Below are 19,930 nucleotides of genomic sequence, written 5' to 3'. Positions count from 1 at the left end.
GATAAAATAATCAATTACATTGGGAGAGCTGATGAAAGAAACTAGAGCGGGAAGATTTTAGTCTTAAGCTAGATTCCACAGCCCAAACCTGAATACAACAAACATCCCAGTGGGTACTAGAGCCAAGAAGCTACTATGAAGCGAAGTGACATATGCCACTTCCAGGCCAATATATTTAAGAGCATGTGTACAATCCATCAGCTCTGTCTCTCTGTCATGGTGATCTGGAATCCATGTGTTTAGATGGCATGATCGCAAGAGGGAAGTAGCCAGAATTCCTAAGTCGCCGTAAGAATAAGATTTGCGTGCATAAGAAATCAAACGTTTCTGTGTCATACCAGAAAATACCACAAATATTAGCAAATCACAGGGTTAATTTGTTAAGTAGCATAATCTATTCGGTTGGTGCAAAAGTAATGGAAAAAACCGCAGTTACTTTTGCACCAACCTAATAGACAATCCTGATTAATACATCAGCTTTAAGACATACTTGTCTTTGCAGCTTTCTTATGATAACTCATATTTGATGTGTTGTTGTTGTTGTTTTAAGAAGAGGTCTCGTTCTGCTGCCCAGGGTGAAATGCAGTGGTACAATCACAGCTCACTGCAACCTCAACCTCCCCGGGCTCAAATGATCCTCCCACCTTATCCCCCTAACAGGCATGTGTCATCATGCCCATCTAATTTTTGTATTTTTTGTAGAGTAGGGGCTTTCCCATGTTGCCCAGGCTGGTCTCAAACTCCTGTACTCAAGTGATCCATCTCAGCCTCCCTAGGTCTGGAGATTACAGGTGTGAGCCAGCTCTTCTGGTCTCCAGAGCAGTTTCTATACAAACACATTCAAAGGAGGGGACGGTTGAGGAGGGGACCCTAAGGAGGCCTGAGGGGCACTCAGACAGCAGCAAAGCCGTGGTCTGATGGGAGAAGCCAGAAAAATGACCTCCTGGCCTCACTGACCCTGTTTCAAATGATCATATTTTTGTTCATTTTCTTGTCTCCTTATTTTTGCCCCCTGTAATGTTCATGTTAAAGAATAATCCCAGCCGGGTGCAGTGAACCATGCCTGTAATCCCAGCACTTTGGGAGGCCGAGGCAGGTGGATCATCTGAGGTCAAGAGTTCGAGACCAGCCTGGCCAACATAGTGAAACCCCGTCTCTACTAAAAATACAAAAAATTAGTCATGCATGGCGGTGGGCGCCTGTAATCTCAGCTACTTGGGAGGCTGAGGCAGGAGAATCGCTTGAACCCAGGAGGCAGAGGTTGCAGTGAGAAAAGATTGTGCCATTGCACTCCAGCCTGGGTGACAGAGTGAGACTCTGTCTCAAAATAATAATAATAAAAATAATCACATATCCCTCTTGCTCTTTGTTGGACACGTCAGAATTTTAGGTTAAAATGTATTATTAATTTCTCTTATGGTCTGACCACATCACATAAAAGAATCCACATAGACTAACTGAAACCACAAAGTAGATTCTATATACCAAGTAAGTTAGGTAGAAATTCTGTGAGTAGCTGGGAGTAAAGATTGAAAAATTAATTTCAGAATGGTTTCTGAGACTAGGAGTAGAAAGTTGGTTTCTGCAGGTGAGAAGCCATCAGACATCTATTCATTAGTGAAGACATAAAAAATAGCATTTCCAAATGCTATTTGGTTACACAGCGACCACAACTGTGAGGGATTGCTGGACTAAAGAGCTTTCTGAACTCAGAGTTTTTAAAAGAAGCAACTTTCTTTTTATATAAAGTACAGATAGGAATCTATTTTCTATGGTTACTGGTTATTTAATATGCTCTGGAATGGAGTAAGATTTGCTTTTTTAAAAATTTTTATTATTATTATTATTATTATTATTATTTTTGAGATGGAGTCTCGCTCTGTCACCCAGGCTGGAGTGCAGTGGTGCGATCTTGACTCACTGCAACCTCTGCTTCCTGGGTTCAAGCAATTCTCCTGCCTCAGCCTCCAGAGTAGTTGGGACTACAGGCGTGTGCCACCATGCCCAGCTAATTTTTTGTATTTTTTTTTTCACTAGAGACGGGGTTTCACCGTGTTAGCCAGGATAGTCTTGATCTCCTGACCTCGTGATCTGCCCACCTCAGCCTCCCAAAGTGTTGGGATTACAGGTGTGAGTCACCACACCCGGCCAGATTTGCCTTATTAAAGAAATGGCAATAGAAGTCATGTCTATGGCTCTATTGCTTGACCCAATGTGATGTACATGATGTCAACAAATTTTGGAAAAATTAGAGGTGGAAGAAAACCTTGAAAAAAATCAAGGTCCATAGGCCCGTAACGAATGAGAAGACCATAAACTGGATTTTTTTTTTTTTTTTTTTTTTTCCGGAGACCTCTGAGGACAGGAGGAAATTCTGGCCCTGGTTCAAATGTTGACTTTTTAACTTGGGGGAAAATTACTTAGCCATTCTTAACTTCTTAGTTAAGAAATCTCTTCTTTCTCACTGCTCAAACTGCAATTAATCATTCAATTCTGTGGCTCTGTACCCCTTTCTATCTGTACCATCTATCACATTCTAACTGTATTAGAAATAGTGGCTTGTTCCTTCATGCAACAGATATTTTGGATCTAGCCTAATCTAGGTTGTGTATTCCCTTAAATGCTGAGTTTACAGAGATGAGAGAAGAAATGGGTGGTAAGACAAGGTTTCTACCTCCAGAAGATTATTCTAGGTGAGAAAAAGAAATGTAAAAAAAAAAAAAAAAAAAAAAAAAAAAAAGCGTAATGCAACCTGATTAGATGCTACGGTGTAAGTACTGCAGTACTGCAATGTTATGACCATCTCAGAAGGCCTGACATCTGGGCTAGATCTTGAAAGACTATTCTTTATATGTGAATGCCTATTTCTTTTACTGAATTGAAGACAGGGTTAGGTCTAGTGGCTTCCATTCTTCACCAATACCTTTACCGTGGTACGTGCCAAACGAATATATATGGGATGAATAAATAAAATAAATATGAATACCAAGCACTGAATGAAAGAAAAATACCAGTTTCAGAAATGTAATAAAGTTATTCTTTAACAATGGAAAAAATTAACCTCTTCAGGCACTCAAATATTTGTTGATAATAAAGTCAAGTGAGGCCACGCGCAGTGGCTCATGCCTGTAATCCCACCACTTTTGGAGGTCAAGGCGAGAGAATTGCTTGAGGCCAGGCATTGAAGACCAACCTGGGCAACACAGCAAGACCCTGTGCCTACAAATAATTTTTAAAATTGGCCAGAAGTGGTGTCATGTGCCTATAGTTGCTACTCAGGAGGCTGAGGTGAGAGGATCGCTTGAGCCCAGGAGTTCAAGGCTGCAGTGAGCTGTGATCACACCACTGAACTCTAAACAAGAGCGAGATCTTGTCTCGAAAAAATTAAAAACTCAAATGATTTTAACTACTAATTTTAAAATAGCCTCTGAGACTCTTTTTTGGGACACTATAAACCAGAATATTATCACGCTAAAAGCTGCCAGTGAAACAGTAAAAGATTCCATCATTGTATTTCTCAGTGCTCCACGATGTAGATACTATTGTCCTTTGACAAATGAGGAAACTGAGACAGAGAAAGATTAAGCCATTAAGGTTGGGTACAGTGGCTCACACCTATAATCCCAACACTTTGGGAGGCTGAGGCGGGCAGATCACTTGAGTTCCAGACCAGCCTGATCAACCTGGCAAAACCCCATTTCTACTAAAAATACAAAAATTAGCTGGGCATGGTGGTGCACACCTGTAATCCCAGCTGCTCAGGAGGCTTGAGGCACAAGAATGACTTGAACCCAGGAGGTGGATGTTGCAGGGAGCCAAGATTGCACCACTGTACTCCAGCCTGGGTGACTGACAGAGTGAGACTCTGTCTCCAAAAATAAAATAAAATAAAATGAAAAATAAAAGAAAGAAAGATTAAGCTATCAGCCCAAATAATATAATTAGCATATTGTGAAGGCTGGATCCTGATCAGTCCTGCCTGCCTCCAGAACCAGGCCTTTAGCTGCCAGGCAATAGGGCTGTACAGCCTGATTGCCCTGCACAATTAAGGTTATGCTGACAAGAGTCCTTAACGATCACAGCTACTATTATGCAGACCAGCATTATGTTGCAATAAGGGCCACCCACATTTTTTGAAGACTGTAAAGGGAGTTAAGGTGACCTCTTAGCCTTTCAATAATTTTGACTAAGGAAAACCCTTGACCAACATATTTTTTAAAGACAAACAGAAGTTTTGCAACCGTGAATCTTCCAGTGTTTGATGTCAGATTTTGAAACATAAGGCATGTTCTCATTCTTCTTATGTTTAATAGCAGGAAATTAGAACCTAGATTTTCAGTCGGGTATGGTGACGCACTCCTGTAGTCCCAGTTATCTGGGGGTGGGCGGGGGGGTGGGTGCTGGGGCAGGAGGATTCCTTGAGCCGGGGAGGTTGAGGCTGCAGTGAGCCAAGATCATGCCACTGCACTCTAGCCTGGGCAACAGAGCAAGACCCTGTCTTCCAAAAAAGAAAAAAAAAAAAAAAGAACCTAGATTTTAAGAGATTTCATGTTAGACGCCAGATACATCATTTTCAACATCTTATTCTCTATCTTGCTGATTGGCTCTCTTCTTATCAAAGATACTTCTCTGAGAGGAAGCCAGAAAAACAGCCGCCAGAAGAGCATCTGGTATTAAGAGGCTCAGTATCTGGAAGAGAGCATCAGATGTGTGTTATCTGACTTCCTTCTTACAGCTGGCTGTGTAATCTTCCCGCAAAGGAAGCCTGGGATAGTCCATACTGAGAAGGTCCAGAAGGAACAAATGGCATCGCAGAGAGGAAGAGAGGAAAGGGGAAATGGGTGGTAGGAGAAAAAGAATGGAAAAGACAGAAGATGAGATCACGTCTGCAGCAATTTCATAGGCCATGTCTACACTGATCTCTGGTGTTTACAATGCTGGCTGGAGTTTGCTTGCAGAAGTGCAGTGATAGTGTTAGGGGCGTTTGAACCAGAGCAACTCCATCTTAAATAGGAGCTACGTAAAATGAGGCTGAGACCTACTGGGCTGCATTCCCAGATGGTTAAGACATTTTACGTCACAGGGTGAGATAGGAGGTCATCACAAGATACAGATCATAAAGCCCCTGCTGATAAAACAGGTCACAGTAAAGATGCCAGCCAAAACCTATGAAAACCAACATGGCCACAAGAGTGACCTCTGGCTGTCCTGGCAACATCAGGAAATTATCCTATATGGTCTAAAAAGGGGAGGCATGAAAATCCACCCCTTGTTTAGCATACCATCAAGAAATAACCACAAAAAAGGGCAACCAGCAGTCCTCAGGGCTGCTCTATGGAGTAGCCATTCTTTTATTTCTTTACTTTCCTAATAAACTTGCTTTTGTCGGGCACGGTGGCTCACACCTGTAATCCCAGCACTTTGGGAGGCCAAGGCAGGTAGATCACCTGAGGTCAGGAATTCAAGACCAGCCTGGCCAACATGGTAAAACCCCATCTCTACTAAAAATACAAAAATTAACTGGGTGTAGTGGTGCATATTTGTAATCCCAATTACTCAGGGGCTAAGGCAAGAGAACTGCTTGAACCTGAGAGGTGGAGGTTGCAGTGAGCCGAGATCGCGCTACTGTACTCCAGCCTGGGCAACAGAGCGAGACTCCATCTCAAAAACAAAAACAAACAAAAAACTTGCTTTCACTTTACTCTACAGACTCGCCCTGAATTCTTTCTTGTAAGAGATTCAAAACCCTCTCTTGGGGTCAGGACCCCCTTCCTGTTAACAAGAGAATAAAAATGTGTACATAGATTCATGCATTAAAATCTCTTCCCTTTTGGAGGGTCAGCGTGGAGTACAAAAGTGGCAGAAAGACAGAATGTGACTTGTTCATCCCGCATTATCCAGAGAAGGGACAGCTGGCCAGCCATGGCAGAACTGGCAATGTACGTAACAGCAGATCAGAGCTGGAGAACACCAAAAGATATTCATTACTCCTTTCAACCTTAATTACAACTAGGCTCCCCTTGTAATTGTTTTAATCAAAGCCACCATTATTGCAGCAATAGCAATAATTAGGACACCACAAATAAGAAGAGTAACAATAATCATTATTTTTGACATGGAAAGATACACCATTTTTGACGGGCCAATTTCTATATTTCTCAGCAACACTGATACTTTCTTTTTAGAGACAGGATCTGATTTTTGGGCTTCAGTGATCTTCCCACCTCAGCCCCCTGAGAAGCAGGGACTACAGGTGTGTGCCACCACACGTGGCTAATTTTTTAAACATTTTTTGTTGAGATGGGGTCTCGCTGTGTTACCCAGGCTGGTCTCAAGCTGCTGGCCTCAAGTGATCCCCTCGCCTTGGCCTCCCAGAGTGCTGGGATTATAGGCATGAGCCACCGTGCCCAGTCCCTTTTTAAAATTATCAAAGAATTACAGCAGGATTCTTGTTCTTTTCTCTTCGTCTGGGTTTACTGACTGTTGGAAGTGTGAAGAAAAAGCAAACATGAAGTCCATAAAGCACGGTTCACATTTTTAGCCACTCAGATAATGATTCCCTAGAAGAGAAGGTTGAATTTAAGGAAGAATATGAGATTGAGAATAAAGCATAGATTTCAATTATTCGGGCTGATGCCAATCCCCATTTCCATGGATAATCAAAGGCTGAGTGGGTTAGACATAATTTTTGCACCTAACTGGGAAGACAGCAGAGTTAAAACACTGAGCTTGTCTCCTTCGTGTGGAAATCAGTATCATCCTGCCCTTCTTCCCACCCCCACCCATCACACTTATGGTTAAGTGCTTTCTGCTTCCTTCCCTACGTTCTCCATACTCAAAGGTCAATCTGATAACACACCAGTGAGGTCAGTAGAGGAGGCCTCATATCTCCTGTGACCCCAAACCTGCTCTATCTGCTAAAAGTCATTGCACACAGCCAAGAAACAAAAACATCCCTAGCCACAGTTGGGTAATGTCTATGTGGCTGTCAAAATAACCAGAGGAAACAGGTAGGTGAAGACAGAAAGCTAGCACAAAGCAAGGCCTGCAGAAGGAGCACATCTGTGATTCAAAAGAAAAAAAAAATGTTAGGCACAGTGGTTCATGCCTGTAATTCTAGTCCTTTGGCAGGCAGAGGCAGGAGGATCGCTTGAGGCCAGGAGTTCAAGACCAGCCTGGTCAATAGAGCAAGACCCCCGTCTCCACTACCAAAAGTAAAAAGCTAGCCTGGGCATGGTGCTGCATGTCTGTAGTCCCAGCTAGTCAGGAGGCTGAGGTGACAGGATCTTGAGCGCAGGAATTCTAGGCTGCAATGAGCTACGATCACACTACTGCACTTCAGCCTGGGCAATAGGGCAAGAACCCATCCAAAAAAAAAAAAGAAAAAAAAGAAGAGCAGAAACAAAACCCTAATGTCAGTTTTTTAAGGAAAAGGAGTTACCACAAGTCTGTATCTGTAAGATCTATTTTACCCTGAAAATAAATTTATGTATTTGTGTATTCATTCATTCATTTGCTACTTCATTCATTCACAGTGCTAAGCACACCGTGTTTTCAGGGTACACAGCAGTTGGTACCATGCTTTCCTCAGTGAGGTAATACCCCTTCATTACCTGCATTTTAGATGCGTTTAGATGTGTTTGTGGTTGAACATGGGAACACTGTTTTGGGGAACTGCATACTCTCTAGGCCCTTCCTCTCTGGCCTGGCCTCCTGTTCTCTTGCTATATTGGCAAAGAAGACTGAGCTTGCAGGCAGAAGTTTCCTACACCCGGCTTCCTCCTCCCAAGCCCCCAAAGAGATCCGGAACAACTCAATAGTATGCACAGTCCACTAAGCTATCCTTTACCTTTCACAGTGAAGGTAAGTTTACTTTCCTTGATGTTCATTAAAGAGCGAGCTACCCAAGGAGAAATGAGAGCATATTCGTACCTGGTCTCTCAGCCTCTCTTGGTGACCCATGATTGCAGAGGCGTGGTGGGGATACTTCTGCTTCAGATGTTCTAGGAACGCTTCTCTCTTCCGATCCATCTCAGATGTTTGCATTCCCAGTATTTCCTTGGAACTTCGGGGTCCCCCTAGGGTGTGTCTCCTTGGGATGTTGCGGGAAGACTTGGAAACTGAACCACGACTGTTTCCATTAGAAAGGCGTTCCTTGGTTCTGCGGCATTCTGCATCTTCTAGTGATGTTACATGCAGATTGCCTTTCCCTTGTTCTGAAAGACAAAAAAATTCAGTTCACAATTAATGATTTCCCACTAGAAGTCTCATTTGCAGAACACCAAGAGAGTTTGTGGCAGTTGTTAATGTATGAATGTTAACTTTGCAAATCTTTTTTCTTTTTGTTTCTTTTTCTGCTTTGCAGCAGTCAGGGGAAAAAAATCCACAATCAAAGAAATACGAAAAATCATACTTTAGAAATAAAGATGTTCACTGGGCATGGTGGCTCCTGCCTGTAACCCCAGCCCTTTGGGAGGCTAAGGCAGGAGAATCACTTGAGCCCAAGAGTTCAAGACCAGCCTGGGTAACATGGTGGACCCCTATCTCTACAAAAAATTAAAATTAGCCAGGAGTAGTGGTGCACGCCTGTAGGTCCCAGCTTATCGGGAGGCTGAGGCAAGACAACCGCTTGAGTCCAAGAGGTTGAGGCTGCAGTGAGCTATGATCGTGCCACTGCATTCCAGCCTGGGTAGGTGACAGTTGTGAGACCCTGTCTCAAAACATAAAAACAAGAAAACCCACAAGAACACTTGGTTAGGTTACTTCTGTGCAGGCAGTTGGGTTATTCCTTATCCTTGTCTGTAATTATAGGAAGAATTAACTCCGGCTGTGCGCGGTGGCTCACGCCTGTAATCCCAGCACTTTGGGAGGCTGAGGCGGGCGGATCACGAGGTCAGGAGATCGAGACCATCCTGGCTAACACAGTGAAACCCCGTCTCTACTAAAAATACAAACAAAAAGAAAAAAAATAGCCGGGCGTGGTGGCGGGTGCCTGTAGTCCCAGCTACTTGGGAGGCTAAGGCAGGAGAATGGCATGAACCCAGGAGGCGGAGCTTGCAGTGAGCCGGGATCGCACCACTGCACTCCAGCCTGGGCGACAGAGCGAGACTCCATCTCGAAATAAAGAAAGAAAGAAAATAAAGAAAGAATTAACTCCAGTGATTCTGATTATTTCTGTATTTTAAATAACAGTTTCATTCTGGTAACAGGATTGTTATATAAGCTCAATCAGATTTCTGAAACATTTGCTTCATCACCAAGAAAAAAAATAGCTATCACCCTGTACATAAGTAATTATTGACACACATGAACCATTTGACAATTTTATTTTCTCTTATTGGCATAAACCAAGCAAACATAAGAATATCATCAGAAGTAACAATCGAGGGGTTATAAAGTAAAGGCTTAGACAAATGAAAAAGAAGAGCAATGGTATGTCCTGATAGCCTGGACCTAAGACATCCTGCCTTCTGAGCTGGCTTTGAAGGGACAAGTTGGTTTCTGCTAAGAACAGATCAACTAAGCCATGTGATGTCAACGCTGAGAGTGGGAAGCAGGTAAAGGGAATCTCCATTCATCCTCGATGGTTGGGAGATGGGGTGTCAGGTTTGAATATTCCAGTGAGCTGAGAAAAGAGAGTTACATTAAAAAAAAACAATTAGGGAGAAAAAGTAAAACATTCAGAAGCACTTCAGGAGTTAGACAGGCTCTCTTCATGAAGTCGGGCTCTTCACGAAGAACAGTTCTTATCATAAAGTATTGCTGATACAGGCAGAATAATGTTTCCCTGTCCATTGAATTCCCTGGAAAAAGTACTAGGCTGGATCTCAGGAATCTTGGCTTTAATCCGACATTTAGAACAAATGATGTGACCGCTCTCAGTCTCATTCTCTTCATAAATAAAATGAAGATGATTGAACTAACATTAGATATGCAAAGAGCCTTCTACCTCTAAATCTTTTAAAACTATTCTAATTGTTTTTTTTTAAAATAAGTTTCCAATAGAAGCATATTTGCCAATTATTTATCTTTACAAGTTAAGCGCAGAAAAATACAGATTCAATATTTGGGAGTTCTGCTGAGTTGAATGCCAGATAAACAGAAACCAATCCTTCACGCTAGTTTTGCAAAGCAACAGGTGTTGAGAGTTTAGGCATAAATCAGTTTCCAGAAAGCAATGCCACCAACACTCTTTCCCTTGTCTTTGCCTGGAAAGATCTGTGTATAGAACTCTAGGTATAGATGCCCTTTGGTTGGGCAGGGAAAACATTTTAATCTCAGGCTGGTTTTCCTGTTCCAGTCTTCTAACCCTTGATGTGTGTTCTGGAAATAATTCTTCTTGTTTACCCTTCAATTCTCATTACATTGCTAATTATAGCATCTCCATCAGACACTGATGGGGAACGGGAGGAAAAGCACAGGCAAGTTAGTCAATTCTTCTACTTTTCATTAGTTTCAGCAGTAAGTTTACAAGGAGAAGAAGATGGAACTATTGGGCTAAAAGATAGGGCTAAACTGTCATTTCATTTACTTAGCTTACCCTTCTAACACTTAGACTCACATCATGGCTACCTTTTAAATGATCTCTTCCTTAATAATATAAAAATAACAGGATCTATTGAACAAAGCTCGATGCAGAAAATGCCGTCTCTCAGGTTGATAAACACCTGTGCAATCTGAAGAGGTTTAGCTTCATCTTTTGAGTGTTGTGCATGTGTTTCATATCAGCCAAAATTGTTGTATACTTGATATAACACTCTTGCCTTTTGTTTTGTTTTGTTTTGTTTTGTTTTGGTTTGGTTTTGAGACAGGGTCTTGCTCTGTCAGGCTGGAATGCAGTAGCATGATCATGGCTCACTGCAGCCTTGACCTCCTGGGTGCAAGCAATCCTCTTGCCTCAGCCTCCTGACTAGCTGGGACCACAGATGTGTGCCACCACACCTGGCTATTTTTTTATTTTTAAGTATTTTTTTTTTTTTACCTTTTTTCTTTTTTTTGACACAGAGTCTCACTCCATCACTGAGGCTGGAGTGCAGTGGTGCGATCTCAGCTCACCGCAACCTCTACCTACCGAGTTCGAGCGATTCTTGTGCCTCAGCCTCCCGAGTGGCTGGGATTACAGCCGTGCGCAACCATGCCCGGCTAAGTTTTGTATTTTTAATAGAAACGGGGTTTCACCATGTTGGCCAGGCTGGTCTCGAACCCCTGACCTCAAGTGATCTGCCTGCCTCAGCCTCCCAAAGTGCCAGGATTACAAGCATGAGCCATCACACCTAGCAACACTACTGACTTTTAAGTGGAGTTTGAAGATTAGTTTTGACATTATTAAGAAAATATGTTTTAAGTTATCCAGGACAGCTAGATGAATTAACAGGATTGAGCCTCTGGAAGGGGGATTTCTTATGCAAGTATAACACACATCTGTCCACACGCACATGTACAGTCATACGGCTAAGCGTCCATGCATGTCCAATGGCAACAACAGGGCAGAAAGTCGCATCCTGCCTTACTATGCCACACAGGCTCATATGATCTATTCTGTTTCATCCAAAGAGCATCAGAAGAGGTCTAGACAGCCAGGACAATAAACCCTCCTTCTTGTTTGAAATGAGTTGGGAAGGGAGCTGGAAGGGGAGAGTTTTGGGGGTCAGAGCCAATCTTCTGTCCACATTAATCTTTGAGTAGCTCTGATTTACTTGACTAGACTCATCAAACTTCTGTTTTTTCCTAGCACTTTTCACCTCATGTTGCTTTTCTGTTTTTTCTTTCTTGTGGATTTTTCTAAAATATCTCCAGTTGCTTAACAAGGATTGATGTGATTTGGAGGAAAGGTACAAACAGCATCAACCATTAGCAAGGCTGGAAGGGTCAATGCAGCCACTTGGCAAACATCAGATTGCCTTCGGAGCTCACTTCTTCTTTTTGTCTCAATGTCCTGCCTTGTGCCTTCCACCCAATGCCCAATGCTCTAGCATCCTGTCTGCCTCCCCTCCTACCTCGAGGCACCTGCTCTACTGTCACCAGCACTCACAGCCACCTAACGCCACTTTCCACACAAAGCCACTTTACCCACACCCGTCATCTGAGCCTTTTCCTCAACAAGGCTAAGCTCTTGGAAGCGTCAAGTCCCACACCTGAGGGAGAAGCAACAACTCTGCCATTCCAGCCATTTCAGGAGAATGTGGTCTTTTCAGCAGAGAAAAACTAAGAACGATTAAAACAAGAGAGGGAGCAGGCAGAGGACATTAGTCACAATTCCATAGCCATGTTGTCAGAGATCTGAGCCTGGCCAACTCCTCATTATCCACATGAATAGAGAAAAGCTCAAGTGTGGATTATCCAAGCCATCAAAACAGAAATACAATTCGATTTCTTGTTTGGAATGCGCTTTGGTGTTAACATTTAAATATGGGTGTGTCTAGCTGTTTGCTATTCTGGGAATCCTTGTCGAACAAAATAATGAAGCTGTAGCATGAAGGCAAGGCTTGCTGAAAGGCAGTCCTGTTTCCCTTTCCTGCCCCTCCCAGCCTCTGCAGAGCCCAGGGCAACTCCTCCTGGGAGCTCACTTCAAGCAGGGCAAAGAGCAACACATGAGCTTAAAGCCGAGCAAAATCCCTGAAACATTCCCTGGAGAAGTGAGGACAAGGCAGACAGAAATGCTAGAGGGACACTTCAGGAATCCAAGGGGCTCCCAGACTAGGATTTGGCATTCTGGAAAGAAAGCATGGAAAGCAGGGGCTGAGGTAGACACCAAACACGCAGAGGCTCTTGGAAGATGAGGCATCCTCAAGGAGAAAGCCGCACTGCAAGTCCCGCAGGCAGGCAACTGCAGGAGCTGCCAAGGCCAGCTTCTTCGCCACAACTCAGGTTACTCTGGCTGGGTCAGCTGACCTGCAGCAAGGGATTTGGGGCCTTGCATCACTCAGGCATTCCACACCCGCTCCAGAGCCAGCAACAGTGCTGACGGCTTCCCTGAGATCCTCTTCCTGGGTCAAGATTAGGTAGGCCGCAGACTCTGAGGGAAGGCATCCCCCCTTCTTTCTGGTGGCTTCTGGTTAGCTGTCTCCTTCTCAAGTGTGCTGAGAAGCTCTCTTGTCACAGGGAGCATCATGGGGAGTTGCTGTTTGGTCTGGAGACAGCCCTATGTGTTCAACCAGAATGCTCTTCTGCTGCACACACAGGCAGACCGCATTTTCCAGCCACCTTCCTCCATCTCATTGGGGCCTTGTATTAATTCCAGTCAATGCATTGTCGGCAGAAGCCACGTGAGCCACCTTTGGTCAGGGCCCCTGGACCTCCTGAATAACTTTCCATGTTCTCTCTCTCTTTACTCTTTGTCCAGTGGAATACAAAGGATCCATAGAGCAGAACCCTCCAAGGCCGTGGGGGATGGCAGGGTGACAAGGCAGGAGGAGCCTCGGCAGCCACCCAGGAAATCCACCTGGCCACAGAAATCACACTGTGCTGTGTGTGAGTGAGCAATTCACCTTCATCATCCAAAGCCACCAAGATTAGAGGGTGGTTAAAACAATTAGCCTATCTGATTAATACACATAATCGGTTAGCAGGCTGCAGGATCCTACAGCCTCCCTCAGTTTTCAAGCTCCCTTGTGTTTTTGTTTGTTTGTTTGTTTGTTTTTAGAAACAGGGTCTTGCTCTGTCACCCAGGCTGGAATGCAGTCATGCAATCATGGCTCAATGCAGCCTCGAACTCCTGCACTCAAGTGATCCTCCTGCCTCAGAATCGAGTGACGGGGACTACAGGCGCATACTACCATGCATGGCTACTTTAAAATTTTTTTTTTGTAGAGATGGGATCTCACTATGTTGCCCAGGCTGGTCTAGAACTCCTGGCCTCAAGTGATCCTCCTGCCTCAGCATCTCAAAGTGATGGGGTTAGCTCCCTTGTTACTATCATAACATATACACAAAGCAACACAGAAATTACAGCTGAAACCGGGTCATTATATTCCTCTACAGCATAAAATTTTGTCAATGATGAAGAGGATTTCTGGTATAGATCTTAGACAAAGTAGAGACAGGACCTTCTCTTCCCAGAACAGCATTCTGTGTCAAGCACTGACTGATTCATTCATTCATTCATACAAATATGTATTGACTGCCTGCTCCTACACTGAAAGGAGTTAGGAGAGAGAGTGTGAAGTAGATCAAGTCAGACTTAATTCCCCCATAGAGGAGTCCACGTTTGAAATAGAGAGGCCAACCACAAACAAATCATATAGATTCCAAATGTCACCTAACGATAAATGCTTTGAAGAATGAAATGGGATAAGGGTACAGAGACCGAGGGGGCTGTTTTAGAGGAGGTTTCTGCATATCTGATTCCCCAGGCTTGCACTCGATGGGAGGCTGCCAATCAGAGTGTAGGGAAGGTAAGCAGGTGGGCTGATAGCACTTCATGTGCATAGTTTCAAGACCTTAGGGACCAGAGCAAAAGCACATACGTCAGGACTGTTGTGGACAGAGTCATCCCAAGGAATGACTATCCCCCAGGGTCACACTGAAGAGCCCATGGCCTTCAAAGGGAAAATGATAGAGTTAGATTCAGGTTCCACCAATAATTGTTGAATGCCTACTCTGCAAAGCACACTATGTGCTACACTTCCCCATTGTTATTTACCTGGTAGCCGGGCTATTCAGCCGTGGAAGCTTCATCGATTAGAGCTATTCTTAGGGTGATCATATACCCCAGTTTGCCAAAACAGCTCTGGGTTACAACTGTTGTCCCAGTAAAATTATTTGTAGTGTTCCCTTTCACTCTCAAAAGGATCTCATTTGGACAATAAGTTACACGATCACCCCAGGGATCCTTATCTATAGCAGGATAATAAACTCAAAGTCCCAAAGTGTTATAATTAGCCGTTCATTCAATAAATGTTTACTGAGTGCCTTCTGAGGTGCCTGGTGCTCTATTAGGTTGCCCGGTGCTCTGTTAGGTGCTGGAAATGCAAATGTGAATAAATAAGACATGGTCCCTGCTATGGAATATCACATTGTCATTGGGTAAAACAGATACACAGGCAGACACAAGAGAGAGTGCAATGATAGAAATGGACGTCATGGGTGATGTTAGCATCAGAGATATTGCTCTCCCTCGCAGTCTCGTGCTCACTGGGAGAACTAAAAATGAAGCCATGCTTCTCTACAGCATCCTATTCACCCAGAACTGAACAGGATTTAAAAAATCAAACTTGGATTTTTATTCCTCTTTTGCCATTTTTTCCAGCTCTTCCTTCCAATCTCCCTGACCTCTAGATGCTGGAGTGCCTCAGGAGGCATCCCTTTGGACTTTTTCTTCTGCACACAGATTCCATCCTACAGGATCTCTCATTTCTCAGTCTTCCTGCAGCTCTAGTCATTAATATCCAAATTGCAATCAACATCTCCACTTGGATCCCTGATAAACTTCTCAATCCTAATCTATCAAAAGATTTTCTGCTTTTCAGACCTTCAAACCATAAACACCCTCTCATCTGTTCTTCGTAAATGCTCCCCCACTTAGGCAAATGGCAACTCCATTCTCTCAGCTGCTTACACCAAAATTTTGGAAGTTGTCTCTGACTCTTCTTTTTCTCTTACATCCCACATTGAATCCTTTAGCAATTGCTTTTGTTTTGTCTTTTCTTTTCTCCGCTCCTCTACTCCCCTCTCTTCTTTTCTGTTCTTTCCCCTTCCTTCTCCTTCTCTCTCTCTTTCTCTCTTTCTTTCTTTCAGAGTCTTACACTGTTACCCAGGCTGGAGTGCAGTGGTGCTATCATGGCTAACTGCAGTTCCAACCTCCTGGCTCAAGTGATCCTCCTGCCTCAGCCTCCCAAGTAGCTGGGACTACAGGCATGTGCCACTATGCCTAGCTAATTTTTTTCCTAGAGATGGGGTCTCACTATGCTGCCCAGGCTAGAGGAAATGCTTTGGGCATTACCCTCAATACACACCTAGAATTTGCTTGCTTATCGCCACCTGCTAATCACCACCTGGTCCAAGCTAGCCCTGGTTCTTGCCTCCTTGACTACAGAAGCTTCCTAAAGGCCTCCCTGTTCTTCCCTCAACCCTACTTGGGTTGTGCTCAATACAGCACCCAGTATTACCCCCATTTAAAAAGACAAATCCCTTTGTAACTCACCTAGGCAACATAGCAAGACCCCTTCTCTAAAATAAAATAAAATAAAATAAAATAAGATAAAATAAAATAAACCACGCATGGTGGCATGTCCCGGTAGTCCCAGCTATTTGGAGGCTAAGGCCAGAGGATTGCTTGAGCCCAAGAGTTCAAGGCTGCAGTGAGCTATAATCATACCACTATACTCCAGTCTGGGTGACAAACGAGACCCTATCTCTAAAAAAAAAAAAAAAAAAAAAAAAAAGAGCAGTCCCACCTGCCAGGAGATTCCCACCTCTTTCAAAATAAAAGCTCTAGTCCTTATGATGGTTTCATGGGCCCTAGGTGATTTGGCCTGGGATGACCTCTCAACCTGTTTACCTCCCATCCTTCTCCCATGTTCTTGTTGTTCTTTGAATACATTAGATTCCTGCTATTACCTCTCTCATCTTTGCTCAAATATCACTTTAGTGAAGCTTTTCTAATCCTATTTACAGTTTCACTCCCTGTTCCGTTTCCTGCTTTATTTTCTCCATAATCTTATTTCCATCAAATAGGGTTGCTAGATAAAATACAGGACTGCTCAGTTAAATGTGCACCTCACATAAATAATGGATTAGTATTTTTAGCATAAGTATATCCCAAATATGACACAGGATATACTTATACTAAAAAAAAAAATTCACTGATTACCTGAAATTCAAATTTAGCTGGGCCTTCTGTATTTTTATTTGCAAAATTTAGCAACTCTGCCATCTAACATGCTATATATTTTATTTATTTGTTCATTGTCTGTCTCCACCAGCTCCCCACCCCCTGAAACTTGGTCCTTACACTGTAAGTTCAATGAAGGCAAGTATTTTTAGTCTGCTTTGTTCACCACTGGATGTCTGGCAGCTAAAACAGTGACGACGACATAACAGATGCTCAATATTCACTGAATGAATGAATGAGTGAGCAAAGGAGCACACTCTCTCAGCCTGACCATCCTAGCCTCTGAAGCCTCTGAATTGCCGTGATTGTTGGAAAGTCATTTCTTAAATGGATCCCTTTCTAACAGCCCCTCTAGAATCTGGGTCATTTCTTTCAGGACAGGCCCAGAGGTTGAATTCCTGAAGTAAGATCCTGTCCCAGAAAATGGAGGGGTTGCGGGAGTCAGGAGGAGGAGGTAGCCTTATCTTCCACTGGATGCCACTGACCCCGGTGGCCTCAAGGAGGGTCCTGTGCTTTGGCGGCACGAACGCAGACACCTCGACAGATGACTGTTCAGACTCAGGGAATCTCCAGCCATTACAAAACTTCGAGTTTTCTACATTTCACTGGGGGATTTCTATCTCTTGTCATTGTAAGTTCTCTTGTCTGGCTTAGCTTTGCATTTTCAGCGTGGATGAGTCATGTGCTACTTCCCTTTTACATGTTCATAAAACACACACCTTTTCCCCTGTGCATAATCCCTACTCCCACGCACAGCACTGCACTCCCGCACTTCTTTTTGTTGTGTACTGGCCCCTGCATGAACCTGAGGGAGGGTGGGTCGGGCGGTCCAGGGCTGTGCGGTTTATGAACATGCTGCCTATAGGATTCCATAGAATCAGTTCTTGGCATCACAGGCATCAGATGCCAGAGAGCAGGGACCTCCTCTGGCTACCCAATCCCGCTGCGAAATTTCTTTGGAACAACATAAGCTTCTGGAAATTCCCTACGGAAAAGACAAGTCTATTATAAACACAATTAAAGGGAAACTGCCTGGAGAATATTTACCAAAATTGTCCAACAACTCCCAAGTTTTGAATTAAAACATAAAAGAAGATCCAGAGTTCTATCTATCACCCAGATGCTCAAGCCCTCCCCTGCGGCTGGGATCTGTAAAATAAAACACGCCTGGTTTCTGTGATTTAACTCTAAAATACTGCACAAACTTTGCAGCCAGCATGCATCTGCCACATGGAATCCCCCAACCAATGAATGGAAGCTGCCGTCCTAGAGACAGTTTCACAAAAACAGCTCCTTTCTCCCATGGCTGGAGCCCCGGGAGGAAATGATTAGGAGCTGCTTAGTGATTTATTTGTCATTGCTTAGAGATACAGCGCATGCTGATGGCTCACTGTGCTACAAATGTGACATCACCCCACCACCTCTTTTGCTGCTTAAGAAAATCGTGCCAGAGATAAAGTCAAGCCTAAGAAATCACAGTTCTCTATTCTCTATCCAGTTTGGAAAATGTACCATCTCAAGAATTTGCCTTTTTTTTTTTTTTTTCTTTGCCAGGTCCCAGGGCTGCAGTTTATAAAAAGCAGCAAGCGGCAAGGGGCACGCGTCCCTGTAACTCCATCTTTGAATGGGTCTGTTACTTACCCTGCATCTGTCTTCTGTCTGCTGAGTAAGGAAGGCACGGCTCACATTTCTGGCTTTCATTTTCTTCCATTGTCTCTGCCTGCCGCAAAAGCTCCTTGCTCTCTGGAAACTTCAGAGCGCAGTTCTAAAAGCTCCCAGAAAGCGCCTGGGAGGGGGCCCGGGGCTGGGGAGGAGGGGACGGTGCGAAACCCCACCCCAAACTATTTTCCACTCCGGTGCAAAGTCTCCCTCGCCCGAGAAAACTGCATTCCAGCGCCGGGCCTCTTGGATCTCCCCTACCCCTGGCCCTCCGTCCCTAGGTCTGTCCGACCGTCCGTCTGTCCGTCCGTCCGCAGGCGCGCTCCCCGGGGACTGGGGGCTGGGCTCTGCCAGGGCAGGGCGATGCCGGGGGTTGGGCGCGAGGGGGGAGGCCCCAACAGGTGACGGCCTCTCCTACCCACAGCTCGGCCTGCCTGGTTCCACCGCTGCAAACCACCGAGGCTCTGCAGCCCAGGAAGGAAAACATTTCACACATGATTAAGGCCGGGAGCCTTCGCTGGGAGCCAGTGCCCTCATCTCTTTAATCTCAGAGGGAGAGTGAGCCTCCCAAATCGGGTGATCCACATATTAAGAAACAGCAACCTGTCGAACCTCCCAAATTTCAGTGAACTCCCTTAAAAAAAAAAAAAAAATCCCAAACAATTTGAAAGAAAGGGTCTACGCTGAGTGCTGCAAGTAAGCACTTTCCGGCACTAATTTTTTAGGGCCCGATTAACATCTATGAAGAGGTCTAGCGTCGTTTGCACACAGTCGATTTCAATCACTCAATCTGGACTTTTTAAAAAAGTTTCTACTTACTTGCCTCACTTTCTCAGACTCCTCCCTTCCCCAACACACTTACAAACACACACACACTCACACTCACACACTCAGCCCTTGATCACAAATCCAAAAGGTAAACTAGTAAAGTCAACCTTCTGAAGCTCTCCCAGTTAACAACTTCAAAACATCTGAAAGACAGTGCAAGTGCATTTCTTTGGATGGGCAGGTTACAGCCAACATACTTCTTCTCCTTTTAAACCACCTACAAATATTTATTTTGTTCTTTACCCAGTCCTTGAAAAACTGGCAGAGTTCCCAGAGAGTGAAAATAGGGGGCATGATGTCCGGAGGGAAAAAAAAAAAGGATGGCAAAATAATCTAGGCAACATTAGCTCTGCAACCTCAGATATCTCAGGGTAACAGTAGCTAGGAGGAAGAGTGCAATATTGTAACCTGTAGCAGCCCCATCACTGGAAGGTTAAAAAAGGACAATGCTTAGTCTGGTGACCATACCTTGCCCCAGTTTACAGGGCATTCCAGCAAGGTTTGAGATTGATTTAAATCAAGAATGTGTACAGAACAATGGCCGGCCTATGTTCCAGATTGTGACCTCGAGTGACCTGTGTGTTTTGGCAGTGGGGGTGACGTATTTTGGTC

General features: G+C 44.1%; 1 protein-coding gene across 19 annotated transcripts in view; it reads right to left on the bottom strand.

Annotated features, from left to right (window-relative positions):
• The window catches only part of KIAA1217 (KIAA1217 ortholog), a 343,140-nt gene extending 324,315 nt beyond the window's left edge, over positions 1-18,825 (bottom strand). For all 19 annotated transcript variants that reach the window (XM_045361865.3, XM_074001214.1, XM_074001218.1 and 16 more), the window contains exons 1-2: positions 18,473-18,825; positions 7,933-8,216 (exon numbers count right to left, since the gene is read on the bottom strand). In XM_045361865.3, the coding sequence (XP_045217800.2) occupies positions 7,933-8,216; positions 18,473-18,542 (354 nt within the window). In that variant the 5' untranslated portion in view covers positions 18,543-18,825. The remainder of the gene's footprint in view (positions 1-7,932; positions 8,217-18,472) is intronic.
• Between the last annotated feature and the right edge of the window lie 1,105 nt (positions 18,826-19,930).

This window comes from Macaca fascicularis, chromosome 9 (genome assembly GCF_037993035.2).
Source record: "Macaca fascicularis isolate 582-1 chromosome 9, T2T-MFA8v1.1".
Taxonomy (NCBI): domain Eukaryota; kingdom Metazoa; phylum Chordata; class Mammalia; order Primates; family Cercopithecidae; genus Macaca; species Macaca fascicularis.
This window is presented reverse-complemented; position numbering and strand designations above follow the sequence as displayed.